General features: G+C 41.1%; 2 protein-coding genes and 1 long non-coding RNA gene across 3 annotated transcripts; 2 read left to right on the forward strand and 1 right to left on the reverse strand.

Annotated features, from left to right (window-relative positions):
* Positions 1-274: 274 nt before the first annotated feature.
* LOC135626038 (protein ASYMMETRIC LEAVES 2-like) lies at positions 275-802 on the forward strand. The gene has a single exon (XM_065131228.1). It carries the CDS (start codon positions 275-277, stop codon positions 800-802), a length of 528 nt encoding a protein of 175 aa, XP_064987300.1.
* Positions 803-2,302: 1,500 nt separating this feature from the next.
* Positions 2,303-3,520, forward strand: LOC135624189 (uncharacterized). Its single transcript, XR_010491605.1, has 2 exons — positions 2,303-2,579; positions 3,154-3,520. It is a non-coding gene; the product is annotated as an uncharacterized LOC135624189 (long non-coding RNA).
* An 11,072-nt stretch (positions 3,521-14,592) lies between these two features.
* Positions 14,593-16,586, reverse strand: LOC135624300 (polygalacturonase-like). The gene is made up of 4 exons (XM_065127775.1): positions 15,914-16,586; positions 15,544-15,833; positions 15,242-15,470; positions 14,593-15,104 (listed from the first exon to the last, which is right to left on the reverse strand). The coding sequence occupies exons 1-4, from the start codon at positions 16,517-16,519 to the stop codon at positions 14,886-14,888; spliced, it is 1,344 nt and encodes a 447-aa protein (XP_064983847.1). The 5' UTR covers positions 16,520-16,586; the 3' UTR covers positions 14,593-14,885.
* Positions 16,587-18,997: the final 2,411 nt, after the last annotated feature.

Raw genomic sequence — 18,997 nt, forward strand, 5'->3', positions numbered from 1 at the left:
CTTCTGCTGCCTTGACTTCGGCATCGAGGGCGAGAGTCGAACAAGCGAGGAATAAGGTTTCCCATTTGCCTCCTCTTTTCTGCTGTGCAGGTGAAACAAGCTCCAAGAAGGAGGCCATTAGATGCATCTTAGTTGGTCTACAACTAATCACTACTCCTTCGACTGGAATCACGTCCTTAGCTTACGCTTTTAGAGTTCATTATGTATTCAGAGGGAGCAGTTCTTTCTGGCATTAGTCTTTTATGCTTGTCTTCCTGTGTCAGCTGTGCGTGAGATGGTATCGGCGGCGGCAGCGGCTGCAGTAGCATCTCCATGCGCGGCCTGCAAGTTCCTGCGGCGAAAGTGCCAGCCGGAGTGCGTGTTCGCCCCCTACTTCCCGCCGGACCAGCCGCAAAAGTTCGTGCACGTGCACCGGGTGTTCGGGGCCAGCAACGTCACGAAGCTGCTCAATGAGCTGCACCCTTACCAACGCGAGGACGCCGTCAACTCCCTCGCCTACGAGGCCGACATGCGCCTCCGCGATCCCGTCTACGGCTGCGTCGGCGTCATCTCCCTCCTCCAGCGCCAGCTTCGCCAGCTCCGTGTCGACCTGTCCGCCGCCATGTCCGAGCTCTCCAAGTACCAGTCCGCCGCCACCGGGCATGGGCTCATCGATGTCAACGATCTTACGATTCCGAGGCACTACGAAGAAGATCCGGCAGCGAAGCTGGCCGCCGATGGATCATACGACACCGGACTTGCTAGCGTCAAGAAGCCAAGCACGGCCAGCGGCGACGATAGCCCAGCCATTAAACCTCTGTAAGAGACCAACTGTGTATCATACACCTATCTTTCTTCACGATCATCTGAGATCATATAACTTTTAACAGAGGACCCGTTCATGCACGCAGGTACGTGGATCTCATGCATGCCAAATGCTGCCTTTTCTGCTGATCCATCTCTGCTTTCTCTGCACTTCAGGTTAAGATTTGGAGAATGGCTAATTGCTGGAGATAATGAGATATAAACATATATAGAGGGAGATAATGACTCTCGGATTTCTCGTCCTCTTCTTGTGTTGAAGTCATGCAGCAGTTGTGGTTTCTGTAGTTCCCGTAGACTTCATTGTATGAGTTCACCAGCTTTACTATTCAGCTTTTAATACACACTCTGATATGAGTACTTATTGGTTGCAAGTTATTTAATGGCCATCCTTCTCTAAATTCTTTTGGGTTTCCTTCGTGCATTACACTGCAGTGAAGTAGCACATATATATAGCTTCTCTTGGCTTTGCAGCTCTTCTACTTCTGAATCTGATGACCATAAAAGAAGAGAATAATCATGACATCTCTTCAAGCAGGAAGAGAAAACACGGTCATCATGATTCAATCCTCATAAAAGGTGCAGAAACTTCTGCTGTATTGTGATTCAATCTTCATTTACAGCACTGCCCTGTGAGTCTGAAACTTCTGCTGTCGGAACTCCAAAGGTGCAGAAAGGTAAAGCTGAGAGCATTAATGTGGAAGCCTCTGAGATTGAAACCCCACTTTTGTAGTTGACCATTCTCAGTCCAATAGTTCAAGTGTATGAATGCTGACGCATAGGAGGAGGCAAAAGGAATGCTGCGGAGGATAGCAGAAGACCTAACTCAACAGTTGAACTCTCCTTCACTGTGAAAGGGAGGTGAGCCATCAATAAAAGGACCAGTAAACCGAACTCGAATGGCCTAGAGAGAGAGAGAGAGAGAGCATTTAAGCCATCACCCAACCCATCCTGCCATCAGAATACAAAGCAGGAATAGTGCAATTCCTCCCTCCCTCGATCTCTGTAGATTCAAAACCTAGTCAAAACACAGCATGCCAATGTCACGATGACATGCCACAACAAATGATGACACGGCTGAACTTTTCATGGGCCCATTCTTATCCTCTTGGTTTTGGTATCTATTTCCATGTGGTCTATCTTCTTGCATGCCAATGGAACAATAATGATGTATAAAGTTCACACGATTAGCATAAATCCCTGGTGCATTAGGAAGTGCAGTCAGCGAAGGCAGATAGATGAGAACCCTTCAAATGAAACATCTTCGATTCTTAGATGCAAGGTATTCTTGAAAGAGGAGAGTAATTGAAATTAACTCGACTTGAGTTGAACCCAAACGTTGCAACCGGTTCACCCAAGCCAAGTCCCACCCGCACTCGCGCCGCGGGCCCCTGGGGAGACGACCAAATCGGGTTTGGGTCCAAGGCCAAAATCCGACCCGTAATTTTCACTATAAAAATGCTTCAATTTCCGCCCCAATATTTCGAAATGTATTATCCATCCCGATTTGGGTGTAGCCGCACGAAGAGGCACCACGTTCCTTTCTTCCTCCTGACCCCGCGGCTATCGGGCGGCGGCGGCAGCTGGACTAGGTGGTGGAAAGCACGAATCTTACGGGAACTTCTGCAGGAGGTAACGCCTCGCTCGAACTGACCTTGCAGCAACAGGTTGTCGTCGTACAAGACCGCCCTTATCCGGCCCCTCTTTCGTGCTTCACCGCCGACAAGGGTTACGAAAACCGCCAGGAATAGGAGTGCGGTGATCAAAGATCAAACAAAGCAAGTATTTTGCAGTTTATTTCATCATGTTATTGTTGATCTTATAGTGTAAGGGAGGAGAAAGTATTTTGCAGTTTATTTCATCATGTTTTTGTTGATCTTATAGTGTAAGGGAGGAGAGATTGCTGCATACAGTTTTAGGGTTTTAGGGTTTCTGTTCCTAAATTATCTGTTTTAACAGCATGAAATATCTTTTGAGTTGATCAATGGTGTAAGTATCGTAACAAACAATTTTGAATGCAGTTATCTGAGTATTGATAATATAAATTAATCACTTCAATCATTATTGAGCACATCAGATTCTAATTTTGTAGACAATGTTTTTTTTTATGTTGTTCATTTTCTGCTATTTTGATGAATACACTGAATATATTATAATTATATGAATTTTAAGTTATATATTTTTGAACCTTATAGATCATACTTAACATAATTGGTTATTGCCTCAGACATTGTGCGTATATATATCATAAGAGTTTGTTAGTTATGAACTGCATAATCAACTTGAGTACCTTTTTGTTCCGAAGCTATTCTCTTGCTTAGAATTTTCTCATATTTTTCTTGCTTTCTTTAGGTGGGATGCTTGCTTGAAGCTTTTTGTTGGTGGTGGGATAAATATATCTGGCGATCAAGGGTGATGATGGCTTTGATATGTCATGGAGGAATTAGAACCAACCATATTTTCCTCAACCAATCAGCTTTGTTCATCCGGACAGTAGTGCTTTTTTTCGCACATTGCAAGTTTCAAAGACTCGCATTAATGCTCAAGCAGAGAGCACCACTAGCACTCTGAAAGAGGCATCAATTCAAGCGACAACTAAAACAAGTGTAGAACAAAAAATGCAGAAGCATTTTTTTTTGTCAATTTAACTCCTGTTAGTTTAATACTGGTTACCTACTCTTTCACCAGCGTTAATCTAGTCTTAACACTCTTTTAAGTCTGACCGAGTAATTTGATTGGGATATAAACAGGAGGAATAACCTTTGTGTATGAACCAAATACTAGAAGATCATAATACGCAGTAGAATTAAATAAAACCACAATCAAATAGAACACCAAGATATACGTGGAAAACTCCTTCAACGTGAAGGGTAAAAACTACGGGGCAAACTAGAGATAATCCACTATGAGAATAATGAATATATAAATCTCAATCTCTTGTCCTAAACCCTAGCAACAATCACAAGAGAATAATTGGGATACAATGATCACGTCACTGTCCACAATATCTAAAACCTCCCCAAGTAATCATAGCAAGAGTTTACTGTAGATTTGATCCAACTTGAGATGAGAACACAAACAGTCTCTCTATGTTGTCCATGTCTTCTTCCCTTTCTTTCTCTTTATTTTCTACCTTGTTTTCCTCCTTTTCTTTGGAATCTCATAGTTGTTTTACTTCTCCCACGTTGCTGTCCTATTTATGCCTGCCTCCAAAACGTAGCCACCACACCCTCCTAATTTTAATTAGGGTTAGGTTAAGAGGGGGTGTGGGCTGTGGGCTGCCCAAGCCTACTATGGGCTGAATCTGTGGGCTGCAACCCAACAACCTCCCCCCTTCAGCCCATAAGGGAGGTTGTCACATGACTCCTCAATGTGAAGTCATGCCAACCAATTGTCGGCATATCTCCTGCCTTTCTTTTGGTAGGGTCTTCATTCCATTTGGTAGCAGTACCAAATCATAAGTGTGGTTCTTCTGAAAAGCATCCATCTCTTCCTGCATAGCAAGTAACCACTTCTCTTTCTGCTCACTTTCAACTGCTTCTTGGTAACTCTCTGGTTCACCTGCATCAGTAAGCATCACATACTCATCTGTAGAGTATCTTCTGGAAGGTTGACGTTGTCTAGAAGATCTTCTCAACTGAGGTTATGCGGGAACTTACTCTCCTACTTCTTCTTGCTCAACATGTCCTGTAGGTAGATCAATATCAGGCTCTATACTATCTTCCTGCACATCTCCCCTATCTTCCTGCACATCTCCCCCATCATCCTGATATACTGGAGGAATAACTGGGTTACAATCTGCTAATCCTTCTGCAGAAGTCTTGGTTGGTACCTTCTTCTTCAAATCCTCAAAGGTTTGATCCTCAAAGAAGACTACATCTCTACTTCTGAACACCTTCTACTTTTCTAGATCCCAAAGCCTGTAACCAAAATGATAATGTGAGTAGCCAAGAAAAATACATTCTTTAGTCTTACCATCCAGCTTGGAACTCTCATTATCTGGAACATGTGCAAATGCACGACAACTAAACACTCTTAAATGCTTGTAGGAAACATCTTTCCCTGACCATATATATGCTCTGCAACATCACCATTTAGGGCTATACATGGTGATAAGTTGATCACATCAACTACAGTCCTCAAAGCCTCATCCCAAACCCTTTTAGGTAGCTTAGCTTGTGAAAGCATACATCTGATCTTTTCCATGATGGTGCGATTCATTCTCTTTGCAATTGCATTATGTTGAGGTATACCAAGAACTGTCATCTCATATTGGATCCCATGTGACCTGCAATAGTCATTAAACAATCATGTATACTCACCACCATTATCTGATCTTATGCATTTCAATTTCCTTTATGTCTCCCTTTCAACCCTAGCATGAAACTCTTTGAAGACATTAATCACCTGATCTTTAGTCTTCAAAGAATATGCCCAAACTTTTCTGGAAAAATCATCTATAAAAGTGACAAAATAAAGTGCACCACTTATACCAAGAACATCAACAAATCCATAAGGAGTTTTTGTCCTCAAAGGACCACATACATCTGTATAAACATGATCTAAGGCATGCATTTTTCTAGATAAAGCAGCACTAGCAAATGAAACTCTATGTTGTTTACCTGCCAAACAATCAATACAAGGGTTCAGATGTATACCTCTGAGGTTTGGTAATACTTCTCTCTTGGAAAGAGCTTGCAGCCCCTTCTCGCTCATGTGTCCCAGTCGCCTATGCCACAACTCCATGCTGAAGTCTTTTTCTGTAGCATTTAACTGCTCACCATAAGCTTTAGCATGTAACCTGTATAAAGTATGACATTTCTTTCCATTAGCTATAACAAGAGAATCCTTACTGATCTTCCATTGCCCTTTGTGAAATCTGCTTTCATAGTCTTCATCATCTATCTTTCTAACTGAAATTAGATTCAGTCTCAAGTCAACCACATGCCTCACATCCTTAAGCACCAACTTGCAGCCAAGGTTGGTCTTTAAATGGATATCACCCATGCCTATGATGTCTGCTGTACCATAGTTTCCCATCTTGACAACACCAAAGTTTTCAGACCTATATATAGAAAAAAACTCCCTCCGTGGTGTAGCATGATAAGAAGCACCTGTGTTAATCACCCACTCAAGATCCTGACACACACAAGAAAAAATATCTTCAGAAGGAGATAAAATCAAATAATCACCGGCCTACATTGTAGCTGTGATATTATCTTTTGACACATTGTAGATAAAATCAAATATCTTTTGATATTAGCTGTGATATTATCACGTTCCTTACATTGGTTCTTGTAATGTCTTTTCTCACCACAATTATAGCAAAAATATCTTTTCTTGATCTTGACTTGCTTCTACCCATGCGTGAACTGCTTCTAGACTTTGACCTTCCTCTGTTCTCTGAGATAAGTGCTTGTGAATCATTCCGAGATGTTGCCGAACTCTTTCTTCACAACTCCTCATTCAACAAACTGCTTGTTACTTGACTCATAGTGACAACACCATCTGGTGCAGAATTACTGAGGGAAACCACCAATGTCTCCCAACTTTCTAGTAATGAACTGAGAAGTAACAATGCCTGCAACTTATCATCAAGAGATATTTTCATAGAGGATAACTGATTAGTAATACTTTGCATTTCATTCAAATGTTCAGCAATAGAAGCACCTTCTCTATATTTTAGGTTCACAAGTTTTTTGATCAAAAAAGCTTTGTTGCTAACTGTTTTTCTTTTGTAGAGACTTTCCAACTTTTTCCAAAGAGAATATACAGAAATTTCAGTAGAAACATGGTGAAAGACACTATCATCAAGCCACTGTCGAATAAATCTAATTGTTTTTCGATCTAACATCTTCGACTCATCATCTGTCATCGTTGTGGGTTTTGCACTATCCCCCTACAAATGTCCATACAAATCTTTGCAATACAAGAGATCTTCCATTCTTGGTTTCCATATCATCCAATTGTTTCCATTTAAACTAATCATGCGAGAAACATTACTAGCCTCCATATTCAAATACAAAATTTAAATCACCAAAACCCCTTGCTCTCATACCAATTAATGGGGATATAAACAAGAATAACCTTTGTATATGAACAAATACTAGAAGATCATGATATGCAGCGGAATTAAATGGAACCACAATCAAATAGAACACCAAGATATACGTGGAAAACTCCTTCAATATAAAGGGTAAAAACCATAGGACAAACTAGAGATAATCCACTTTGAGAATAATGAATATACAAATCTCAATCTCTTACCCTAAACCCTAGCAACAATCACAAGAGAATAACTGGGATACAAGGATCACGTCACTGCCCACAATATCTAAAACCTCCCCAAGTAATCACAACAAGAGTCTACTGTAGATTTGATCTAACCTGAGATGAGAACACTACTAGATGATTGAGAACAACCTTTCTGCATTGTCCTCGTCTTCTTCCCTTTCTTTCTCTTCCTTTTCTATCTTGTTTTTCTCATTTTCTTTGGAATCTCGTGGCTGTTTTACTTCTCTCACGTTGCTGTCCTATTTATGCCTTTTTCTGTCTCGAAAACGTAGCCATCACACCCCCCTAATGTTAATTAGGGTTAGGTTAAGAGGGGGTGTGGGCTGCCCAAGCCTACTATGGGCTGAATCTGTGGGCTGCCAGTCCAACATAATTCAAGGGCAGTGGTATAGTAACATGGTTTTTGACTTTGTAGGGATATATATAATATATACAATTTTACATGGGTATATAGGATATTTCATGAAGTTACAGGATTACACTAGAAAATTTTTCTAAACAAAATTAATATACTGTAATAAAGTGCTTGTAGATCCAACTGCAATAGAAGCACTTGTTGATAAAGTGCTTGCTGCAAATCCCAAGCAACTTCAACAATATCGTGGTGGAAAAACCAAGTTGCAAGGATTTTTTGCTGGTCAGGTGTGTGGAAACTTTATATATCATTTGTGTTTTCTTATTCAAATTGCTGTAATTGTCGGTTGAAAACTTTTGTTTTGAATATGGTTTTAAAGTTTTAACTTCTCCGAGAAGGAGTCCAAGGGCAAGGCAAATCCATTGGTTTTGAACAAAATCCTCATTGATAAATTAAATGAAGGGAACTGACAAAAGTTAAAAAGGTTGATGAATTAGTATTTATCTGTCGTGCCCATCTTCTCGCATTATTTTCGTGACACAAGTGATGAAAAGAATAGAAGATAATAACAATTACTGAAGAAGCTTTATTGAAATAAAAAATGCTTCAATATATTAAATATTTTCTCTCCTATTTATACATATTAGAATACAAAAAGCAACGAGGTTGATTCATTTTTTGTCCACAAATAGGTGAGAGTACATCCATCAACTATTTATATCTATTTTGTTAGTATAAATGGTGGCCCAAAATCTTCTTTTTCCTTTTGAAGCCTCAGCGCTGTAAATGTTTAGATGACCAATGCATCGACAGATGTATTTTCATGGTCTATGTTTACAATAGTCTGATGTTCACTCCGGGCATTGCCTCAACACGTTTTCCTTTTGAAGTCTTACGACATGCATTTTCTTAGAATTTACATGTTAATGTCTTGCTAATTTATGAGGTCTTACGATGATTTGGCAAGCTCATATTGGTTTAATGCAAACTGTTTAACCTTAATTTCAGATTTCTTCTACTGTGGATCCAGGAGTATGCTTCAGAAACAATTAGATGCCGAATCCGAGCTTAATGTACCCTCCTTTTTTTTTGCTTTTTATGCTTTTATAGGAGAATATTTTCTGTGCTGCTTAATCTGAAGCCTTCCTTTAACATCAGATATTGTAATTTTGGTGAACAAGTGAGCATATATATTGATGTATGCATTAAATTATGTCATCCAAGTAGCCATCTGTGTCTGAGTCGTCTACATGTAGTGCTACAACTGTTATGTATGAGCTGCGTGGTAATGCTGCAACCGGAGTTCGCCATCATAGCGCAGCGGAAGAACAAGAAAACAAAAATCCCTGATTCCCAAAAAGATGTTCGTCGTCGTGCGAATATTGGTGCGCAAAAAATCCGCAAAACACAAAACTGCGTATAGAGATTGTGTTACCTAGGGAGATCGTATATCCCTGTTTCCTTGCAGATCCTTAGGAGAGGGTGAAGGAGGTCAAGCGTCCTCCTCTCTAGCGGTGATCCACACAGCAGGGTTGCGAAGACGCTCCTCAAAACTCCAGGCCTACTCTGAGGTGGAGAGGGAGAGGAGAATAGGAAGGGCAAGCAAAGACTCTAGCCTATGAGGCTGTGAATCCCTCCTATTTATAGAGATCCTATGTCAAAACCCTAATGGGTCCTTCCCTAGTGGGTATTGGATCTGCATCCAATAAGACAAGGGCTCCGTCGGATATCTCATATCCGAACCTCTACTCATCGCAATGCCTACCATATGTGTGTGACCCTCTAGGCCCAATATCGAGTTGGCCGTGAGTCATACCTGTCAGAACTCCTTATAACTCAGTGAATTATTATCTCTGTAATAATTCACTCGACTCATCGACTACGGACGTACTAGGCCACTACGCTGTAGTCCCCAGACGATACAGGGGAATCCAATCCATTGGACCTGTCTGTCCTCAATTACCATGTACCTATAGTCCCTCATCCATCTAATATCTCAGAGACCGTATATCGAGCATGGTGCTGTCAGACCCATACGGTTTCTACTCAAGTCTCGCTCTAATCGGATTCTCCCGGAGAACTCTTTCTCTCTCAACCCGAATGACCTTGGCCAGGGATTTGTCTGAGCAAGAATACATGGGATATTCCTCTCATGACGCCGAGAGTGGATGATCCTTTGTCGACACTCAATAGCCCTCGTAAGGTCGACTACCACTCCCAATGACCAGCTGTACTAGATCTGGGACAGTCAAACCTATAAGTATGGTATCAAAGAGTGGAGCACTCATACAGGACATCCTTGGTGTATCAAGTCTAAGGACCAGATACACCACTAGGACTACGGAATCGCTATCTGACAATAAGGCATCATCAACCATCCAGCATTCCGTAAGCGGATCAATCAGTGAACTCATTCTCCAATGAGCACCTGTACTGTATCCATAGTGTCCCTACACGAGCAGCTATGAGACTAGCTGCATCCATCATATGAACGGGTATACAGCACACTAGTCTATCCGGTTATCACGATGTCCCTCTCGAGTAACCTATGACCGGGATTATTTAGGATATGTGTTTAAAGGTGAATCGATCTCATTATCGTGATCTCATCACGATCCGATTCCCATTGCACAAATCCAAGGACATCACAATATATATATGCATTTATGCAATAGTTATAAAGTGATATACGCCAAAATATAATAAGCAAAAAGATTCTGTATCAAGTCACACGTGCCATCACTCACGTGATTGGCTTGCTGGGCACCTATGACTAGCAGTAAAAAGCTAGATTGATTGTGAAAAGCTTTGGTCAAAAGAAAGGTATTGACTTTGAAGAGATTTTCTCTCCTGGTGTTTTAATGTCTTCTATTCGTGTTGATCTTGGTATTGCTGCTAGACAGGACTTGGAGGTTAAGTAGTTAGATGTGAAGACAACTTTCCTTCATGGTGATTCGGAGGAGGAAATTTATATGGAGCAACCAAAAGGCTTCAAAGTCAAAGGTAAAGATAATTTTGTCTGCAAGTTGAAGAAGAGCTTGTATGGGCTAAAGCAAGCTCCAAGACAGTGGTACATAAAGTTTGATTCATTTATGATAGAAAATGGATACAAAAAATGGCTTTAGATCATTGTGTATACATCAAATGGTTTGGTGAGTATTTTATTATTCTCTTAGTTTATGTTGATGATATGCTTATTCTTGGGAAAAATATGTCTAAAATTGACAGGTTAAAGAAGGAACTGAATGAGTCTTTTGCAATGAAAGACATAGGGCCAGCAAAGCAAATACTAGGTATGCATATTTCCCTTAATAGGAAAAATAAGAAGATTTGGTTGTCACAGGAGAAATATATCGAGAAGATATTGGAAAGATTCAGTATGAGCAATGCAAAACCAGTTGGTTCTCCTCTTACAGGTCACTTCAAGTTGTGCTCAGAATAGAGTCCATCGAGTGATGAGGAGAAGGAGAAAATGCAGAAGGTTCCTTATGCTTCAGCAGTTGGAAGTTTAATATATGCAATGGTATGTACGAGGCCAGACATCGCATATGCAGTGGGTGTTACTAGCAGATTTCTTGCAAATCCAAGCAAAGAGCACTGGGCAGTAGTGAAGTGGATTTTTAAATATCTCAAAGGGAGCTCTAAGATTTGTTTAAGCTTTGGAGATGGACCACATGTGTTGACAGGTTACACAGATGCAGATATGGCAAGAGATATAGATACGAGAAAGTCTACTTCAGGTTATGTACTTACTTTTGTAGGGGGAGCTGTGTCATGGCAATCCAAGTTGCAAAGGTGTATTGCTCTCTCTACCATAGAAGCAGAATATATTGCTGCTACAGATGTATGCAAAGAAATGTTATGGGTGAAAGAATTCTTACAAAAATTGGGGCTGAAACAGAAAAAGTATGTGGTGCATTGTGATAGCCAGAGTGCCATCCATTTGTGTAAAACCCAATGTTTCATTCTAAGTCAAAGCATATAGATGTCAGATACCACAGGATTCGAAATGTATTTGAAGAGAAGCAGTTGCAGTTTCAGAAAATTCACACAGATGAAAACGGAGCAGACATGTTGACAAAAACTTTACCAAAAGAAGGACAGGAGATATGCCCACAACAGGTCGGCATGGCGTCACATTGAGGAGTCATGAGACATCCTCCCTTATGGGCTGAAGGGGGAGGTTGTTAGGCTGGCAGCCCACAAATTCAGCCCATAGTGGGCTTGGGTAGCCCACAGCTCACCCCCCTTTTAACCTAACCCTAATTAACATTAGGGGGGGTGATGGCTACGTTTTGGAGGCAGAAAAAGGCATAAATAGGGCAGCAACGTGGGAGAAGGAAACAACCACGAGATTCCAAAGAAAAGGAGACAAACAAGGCAAAAAAGGAAGAGAAAGAAATGGAAGAAGACAAGGACAACGAGGCTGTTCTCAATCATCTAATAGTGTTATATCTTAGGTTAGATCAAATCTATAGTAGACTCTTGTTGTGATTATTTGGGGAGGTTTTAGATATTGTGGGCAGTGACGTGATCCTTGTATCCCAGTTGTTCTCTTGAGATTGTTGCTAGGGTTTAGGGCAAGAGATTGAGATTTATATATTCATTATTCTCATAGTGGATTATCTCTAATTTGCCCCGTGGTTTTTACCCTTCACATTGGAGGGGTTTTCCACGTATATCTTGGTGTTTTGTTTGATTGTGTTTCTATTTAATTCCGCTGTGTATTATGGTCTTCTAATATTTGTTCATATACAAAGGTTATTCCTGTTTATATCCCCATCACAAACGACAACTAAAACAAGTGTAGAACAAAAAAATCATAGATATGAAACTATTATTGGTATAGAGACCCATGTGCAACTATTAACCCTTACCAAAGCACTCTGCAGCAGCCCTTACCTCTATGGATCATAACCGAACACTACTGTTTGTCCTGTCTGCATGGGACATCCTGGTACTCTACCAGTTTTGAACTCCAAGGTCATTGAATTTGCTATGAAACTTGGCCTTGCACTCAACTACAGAATGTCCATGACCTCCAAGATTCTCCCTAAAGGATACAAAATATCACAATTTGACATCCCAATAGCAATTAAAGGGTTCATTGATTTGGATCTTCATAACTAGAGTTCATATGGAAGAAGATGCAGGAAAACTAATTTACTCAGAAATGGGGAGTTATTCTCAGGTTGTTTTGGCAGGTGGATCTGAATAGGGCAGGGGTGCCTTTACTGGAGATTGTCTCTAAGCCCGATATGAGGAGTGGACTTGAGGCTGTAGAATATGTTGTAGAGATAGAGAGGCTGGTTAGGTATCTTGGAATAAGCATTGGAAATATGCAGGAAGGTTCACTTCGTTGTGATGTAAATATTTTTGTCCGTCTAGTAGGACAATCAAATTTTGGAACAAAGGTGCTATTTGCTTATTTCATAATCCACATGGTCTACTATTAGTCTTTCATATAAATAAAACACAGAGTCCTTGTCATCTAGTGTTGACCGGGGTTTTTCTTCTCTTTCATCGGTAGATAAAAGTAGTTGTAACCTTGCAACAGGTCAACATTTCACCATGCAGGAGCATTTTTTTTTGCCAATTTAACTCCTGTTAGTTTAATACTGGTTACCTACTCTTTCACCAGCATTAATCCAGCCTTAACACTCTTTTAAGTCTCACACTGACCGAGTAATTCAAGAGCAGTGGTACAGTAACATGGTTTTTGACTTTGTAGGGATATATATAATACATGCAATTTTACATGGGTATATAGGATATTTCATAAAGTTACAGGGTTACACTAGAAAATTTTTCTAAACAAAATTAATATACGGTAATAAAGAAAGATAAATAGAGACACATAACAATTTATATGTGCTTACATGCTAACATATGTATAGGTTACTAAAATGGCTTGTGATATTTATTTTTGAACCCTCATTATTCTATGAAATCCCACGAAAAGTAATTCTGAACAGATAGCGCTTGTTAATGCTTTTTTTTATTTATTGTAAGCAGTTACACAATTTGTTTTTATTTTCAATTGTCTGTAGTAGACCTTTAATTGTTTCCATTTTAGATTTTTTTGTTTCTTATGTAGTAGTAGACGAGGATGAGTGCTAGGCATGTTCTAACAATTATTTCAAATCAAAAACGATGTTCCACATGATGAGACGTGTGTCTGGACATGTGATAGGCCTTATAAATATTGGTTTAAAGGGATACTTTTGAAATCCATGTATTAGCTCGATTAATGCATGCAGCCATCTCCTTTTACATCAAATTCTGACATGTACGTCTTCAACTTTGTTTAAGAGTTTTTTTTTTTTTTTGTTAAATAACAAGTGATAACTTACGATTTGTGATTATACACGAAACAACTTTTTGATTTGAAAAATAACTGCTAAAATACTAGCACTGCTGAAACATTAAAAAACAAGATAGATGTGTACCTTGCGAAACTTTGTATATCATTTGTGATTTCTGGTTCAAATTGCTGTAATTCTCGGTTGAAAACCTCTGTCTTGAATATGGTTTTAAAGTTTTAACCTCGGTTTTGAACAAAATCTTCGCTGATAAATTAAATGAAGGGAACTGACAAAAGTTGAAAAGCTAGATGAATTAGTATTTATCTGTCGTGCCCATCTTCTCGCATTAGTTTCGTGGCACAAGTGATGAAAAGAATAGAAGATAAGAACAATTACTGAAGAAGCTTTATTGAAATGAAAAATACTTCAATACATTAAATGTTTCCTCTCCTATTTATACATTTTAGAATACAAAAAGCAACGAGGTTGATTCATTTTTTGTCCACAAATAGGTGAGAGTACATCCATCAACTATTTATATCTATTTTGTTAGTATAAATGGTGGCCCAAAATCTTCTTTTTCCTTTTGAAGCCTCAGCGCTGTAAATGTTTAGACGACCAATGCATCGACAGATGCATTTTCATGGTCTATGTTTACAATAGTCTGATGTTTACTCCGGGCATTGCCTCGACACGTTTTCCTTTTGAAGTCTTACGACATACATTTTCTTAGAATTTACATGTTAATGTCTTGCTAATTGATGAGGTCTTACGATGATTTGGCAAGCTCATATTGGTTTAATGCAAACTGTTTAACCTTAATTTCAGATTTCTTCTACTGTGGATCCAGGAGTATGCTTCAGAAACAATTAGATGCCGAATCCGAGCTTAATGTACCCTCCTTTTTTTTTGCTTTTTTTGCTTTTATAGGAGAATATTTTCTGTGCTGCTTAATCTGAAGCCTTCCTTTAACATCAGATATTGTAATTTTGGTGAACAAGTGAGCATATATATTGATGTATGCATTAAATTATGTCATCCAAGTAGCCATCTGTGTCTGAGTCGTCTACATGTAGTGCTACAACTGTTATGTATGAGCTGCGTGGTAATGCTGCAACCGGAGTTCGCCATCATAGACAACTTGGCGGCACGACGAAGCCGGAGGCGGTGCCATCGGCGTGCTTACAGGATGATTCCGCCGCCGTGTTCCCGTAGGTGAGCTTGATGTCCTGTAACCCGATTCCGGTGCAGGGGTTGCTGGCGCTGCAGTCGAAGTTGACCGCCACTTCCGATGCAGACGATCCATGAATGTCATTGTACGTCACGCCACTGATCCTGACGCCGGAACTCTGTGGGGAAAGACGGTTAGCTTAACACGACTCATGTCGTCGTTGTTCCTCTCTTATTTCCTTTTTTCTTCAACTGATGAAACATATGCAGAGGTAGGTGATGGCGATGGCGATGGCGATAGCGATGGTCAACTCACCTGGTCGGGGCATCCTCTGTCGCCGGGGCAGTAGTTCTGGTCGATGATGATGGGGTTTTGGACGTTCTGCATCACGGCGTGCTCGAACACCACCCCCTTCACGAACCCCTGGCTCGGCCTCCCCCATGTCTTTATCCGCAGCCCATTCTCCGTCCCCGTGAACACCGCCGTGTTCACCGTCACGTTCTCCACCCCCTCCTCGTCGTACTCCTTCCCCAGGCTCCCGATGCTGTGGCCACCGCATCAGGTCAGCTTCGACTCAGCTAATGGTACACTGGTTTCTGCTTGCAGTGCTTATTTACCTTATGCCGTGGCCTGGGCCGCACGCCACCTGTTCGATCCACAGGTTAGTGGTGCCGGGCCCGACGGAGATGCAGTCGTCGCCGGTCTTGATGCTGGCCCCGGTAATCGTCACGTGGCTCGACCCTTGGACGTGGATGCCGTCGGTGTTGGGGCTGTTCCCCGGTGCCGTGATCTTGACGTTCTGCACTGTCACGCCATCGCAGCCGTCGATCACGATGTGGTATAGCTCGCTGTCCGTCGATGTCAGCCCGCTGATCGTGATGTCCTTCGAGTTCCTGAACGTTAGCGACTGCATAGGCAGAAGACGATCGATTCATCTTTATCATTTATCATTCGAAGTAGATTGCGAGTGTAACATGATTAGCTCACCGAGGCTCCGGCGGCGCAGCTACGTCCGGCGGCCTTGCAGGCCCAGAGGGAGGATCCGCGGCCGTCGACGGTCCCGCCGTACACCGACACGCCCTCGACGTGGTGGAACACGAGCCAGTCGCCAGCCCCGCCGAGATCGGACGGCGAGACGAGCGTCCCGTCGATCTGGACGGTGATCTTGCTGCTGCTGCATGGGCCAGCGAAGGTGGCTTGGCCGACCAAGAAGTCCCCGGCCGGCACGTACATGGTGGCCGACCCCGCCGAGCCGCAGGCCGCTTCCCATGCAGCGAGCAGCGACTTGGTCGAGTCGGTCCGGCCATCTGACTTGGCGCCGTAATCGGCAATGTTGTATGCTGCTTCCCCATACGACACAAGGTCGTCGAAGACGACCACGAGGAGGAGAACGATGAAGCTCCTGAGCTGAGCCATGAAAGCACCGCAGCCTCTACTGAAACCAATACACTCGGTGGAGGTGTTGGAGAGCTTGATGAATGGACTGCTGATATTTATAGGGTTCGTGTGAAGGTGTTTGTGTTGGTGGCTGAAGGATGAAGGACGAAGCAAACACAGCCCGAGATTTACGAGGGAACACTCCCTCAGGTGCATGCATGTGAGAGAATGCTGTATTTTATTAGCATTTCTGCTTTTGGATTCTTGGGTTTGGCATTTTTAGAAGACAAGTAGGCACTAGAAAACGGGTTCTTCGATCCGTCAAAGGAGAAGAAATCCAAGAATACCATGTGCACTTGGTGTTGAAAGTCAACCGAGGTAGGAACACGGTGAGACCATTTCGGTTGCTGCAATCAAGATCTCGATGGCAACTGCTGCTGCCATTCTTGAACTCGGGTTTAGCTTGCAAGTCATCTGATTGGGTTCTGCATTCTTGTTGGAAGAGCTAATCGAGTTTGAGTGGCACGAACTGGTTGATAAGAAAGGCATCGAACCTCGTCATGCACTGTGACAAATTTAGATGAGTGGAGATGAAGGCGGCATTAATTTGAGATGTTAAAGTCAAAGAAGTAACATTTCTGTCAACCATACGAAATATTTGCCTCTTAGTGTGGTTTTTTGTTCCTTGGTTAATCGGTATACCCCAAAGTCACAAGCCACCAAATGTTAAAGTCAAAGAAGTAACATTTCCGTAAACCATAGGAAATGTTCCTTTCTTGGCTTAATTGTCATTCACAATTTTGCATGATATCATCATTTACCATCTCATTCTTTTATAAATCATGATACATGTGTGCTATCAAAAAGTCTCTCGCCCACGAGATACTCAATTAGTAGACTTCCTCAACAAAGTCTCTCGCCCATAAGATATTCAATTTCATTCGTCCAATATTAACATCCTTCATAGAAGCTCAATCTTACGAGAGCATGATAGAAGATTATGACAAAGGCACACATTGAATAGCATTCATGCTTCCTTATATCCTCGATCAATTTATAATTAAGGATCAATCGTATATTTGAATAACTAATGTGTGATTTGAGTGATTAATCGACGAAAATCTCTCTATCAAAACTTGTATAAACACTTATTACCTCAATGAATAAAATTCATCTCTTTCACAATCTATTCTTCGATTCTATATTAAACACATATATAACATAGAGGGATGCTTGGTATTTTTCTGAAGCTATTCTCTTGCTTAGAATTTTCTCAGATTTTTCTTGCTTTCTTTAGGTGGGATGCTTGATTGAAGCTTTTTGTTGGTGGTGGGCTAAATATATCTGGCGATCAAGGGGTGATGATGGCTTTGATATATCATGGAGGAATTAGAACCAACCATATTTTCCTCAACCAATCAGCTTTGTTCATCAGGACTAGTAGTCCTCTTTTTCGCACATTGTAAGCTTCAAAGACTCGCATCAATGCCCAAGCAGAGAGCACCACTAGCACTATGAAAGAGGCATCAGTTCAAGCTGTTGGGCTGGCAGCCCACAAATTCGGCCCACAGTGAGCTTGGGTAGCCCACAGCTCACCCCCTTTTAACCTAACCCTAATTAACATTAGTGGGGGTGGTGGCTACGTTTTGGAGGCAGAAAAAGGCATAAATAGGGCAGCAACGTGGGAGAAGGAAACAACCACGAGATTCCAAAGAAAAGGAGAAAAACAAGGCAGAAAAGGAAGAGAAAGAAAGGGAAGAAGACAAGGACAACGCAGAGAGGCTATTCTAAATCATCTAGCATTGTTCTATCTCAGGTTAGATCAAATCTACAGTAGACTCTTGCTGTGATTATTTGGGGAGGTTTTAGATATTGTGGGTAGTGACGTGATCCTTGTATCCCAGTTGTTCTCTTGAGATTATTGCTAGAGTTTAGGGCAAGAGATTGAGATTTGTATATTCATTATTCTCATAGTGGATTATCTCTAGTTTGCCCCATGGTTTTTACCCTTCAGATTGGAGGGATTTTCCACGTATATCTTAATGTTCTGTTTGATTGTGCTTCCATTTAATTCCGATGCGTATTATGGTCTTCTAGTATTTGTTTATATACAAAGGTTATTCTTGTTTATATCCCTATCAACTGGTATCAGAGCAAAAAGGGGTTTTGGTGATTTAATTTTTGTATTTGAACATTAGGCCAGTAATGTTTCTTGCATGATTAGTTTGAATGGAAATAATTGGATGATATGGAAACCAAGAATAGAAGATCTCTTGTACTGTAAAGATTTGTATGGACCTTTGCAGGGGGATAGTGCAATACCTACAACTATGACAGATGATGAGTGGAAGATGTTAGATCGAAAAACAATTAGATTTATTCGAAATGGCTTGATGATAGTGTCTTTCACCATGTTTCTACTGAAATTTCTGCATATTCTCTTTGGAAAAAGTTGGAAAGTCTCTGTAAAAGAAAAACAACTGGCAACAAAGCTTTTTTGATCAGAAAACTTGTGAACCTAAAATATAGAGAAGGTGCTTCTATTGCTGAACATTTGAATGAAATGCAAAATATTACTAATCAGTTATCCTCTATGAAAATGTCTCTTGATGATGAGTTGCAGGCGTTGTTACTTCTCAGTTCATTACCAGAAAGTTGGGAGACACTAGTGGTTTCCCTCAGTAATTCTGCGCC

Source organism: Musa acuminata, chromosome BXJ2-10 (assembly GCF_036884655.1).
Source record: "Musa acuminata AAA Group cultivar baxijiao chromosome BXJ2-10, Cavendish_Baxijiao_AAA, whole genome shotgun sequence".
Taxonomy (NCBI): Eukaryota; Viridiplantae; Streptophyta; class Magnoliopsida; order Zingiberales; family Musaceae; genus Musa; species Musa acuminata.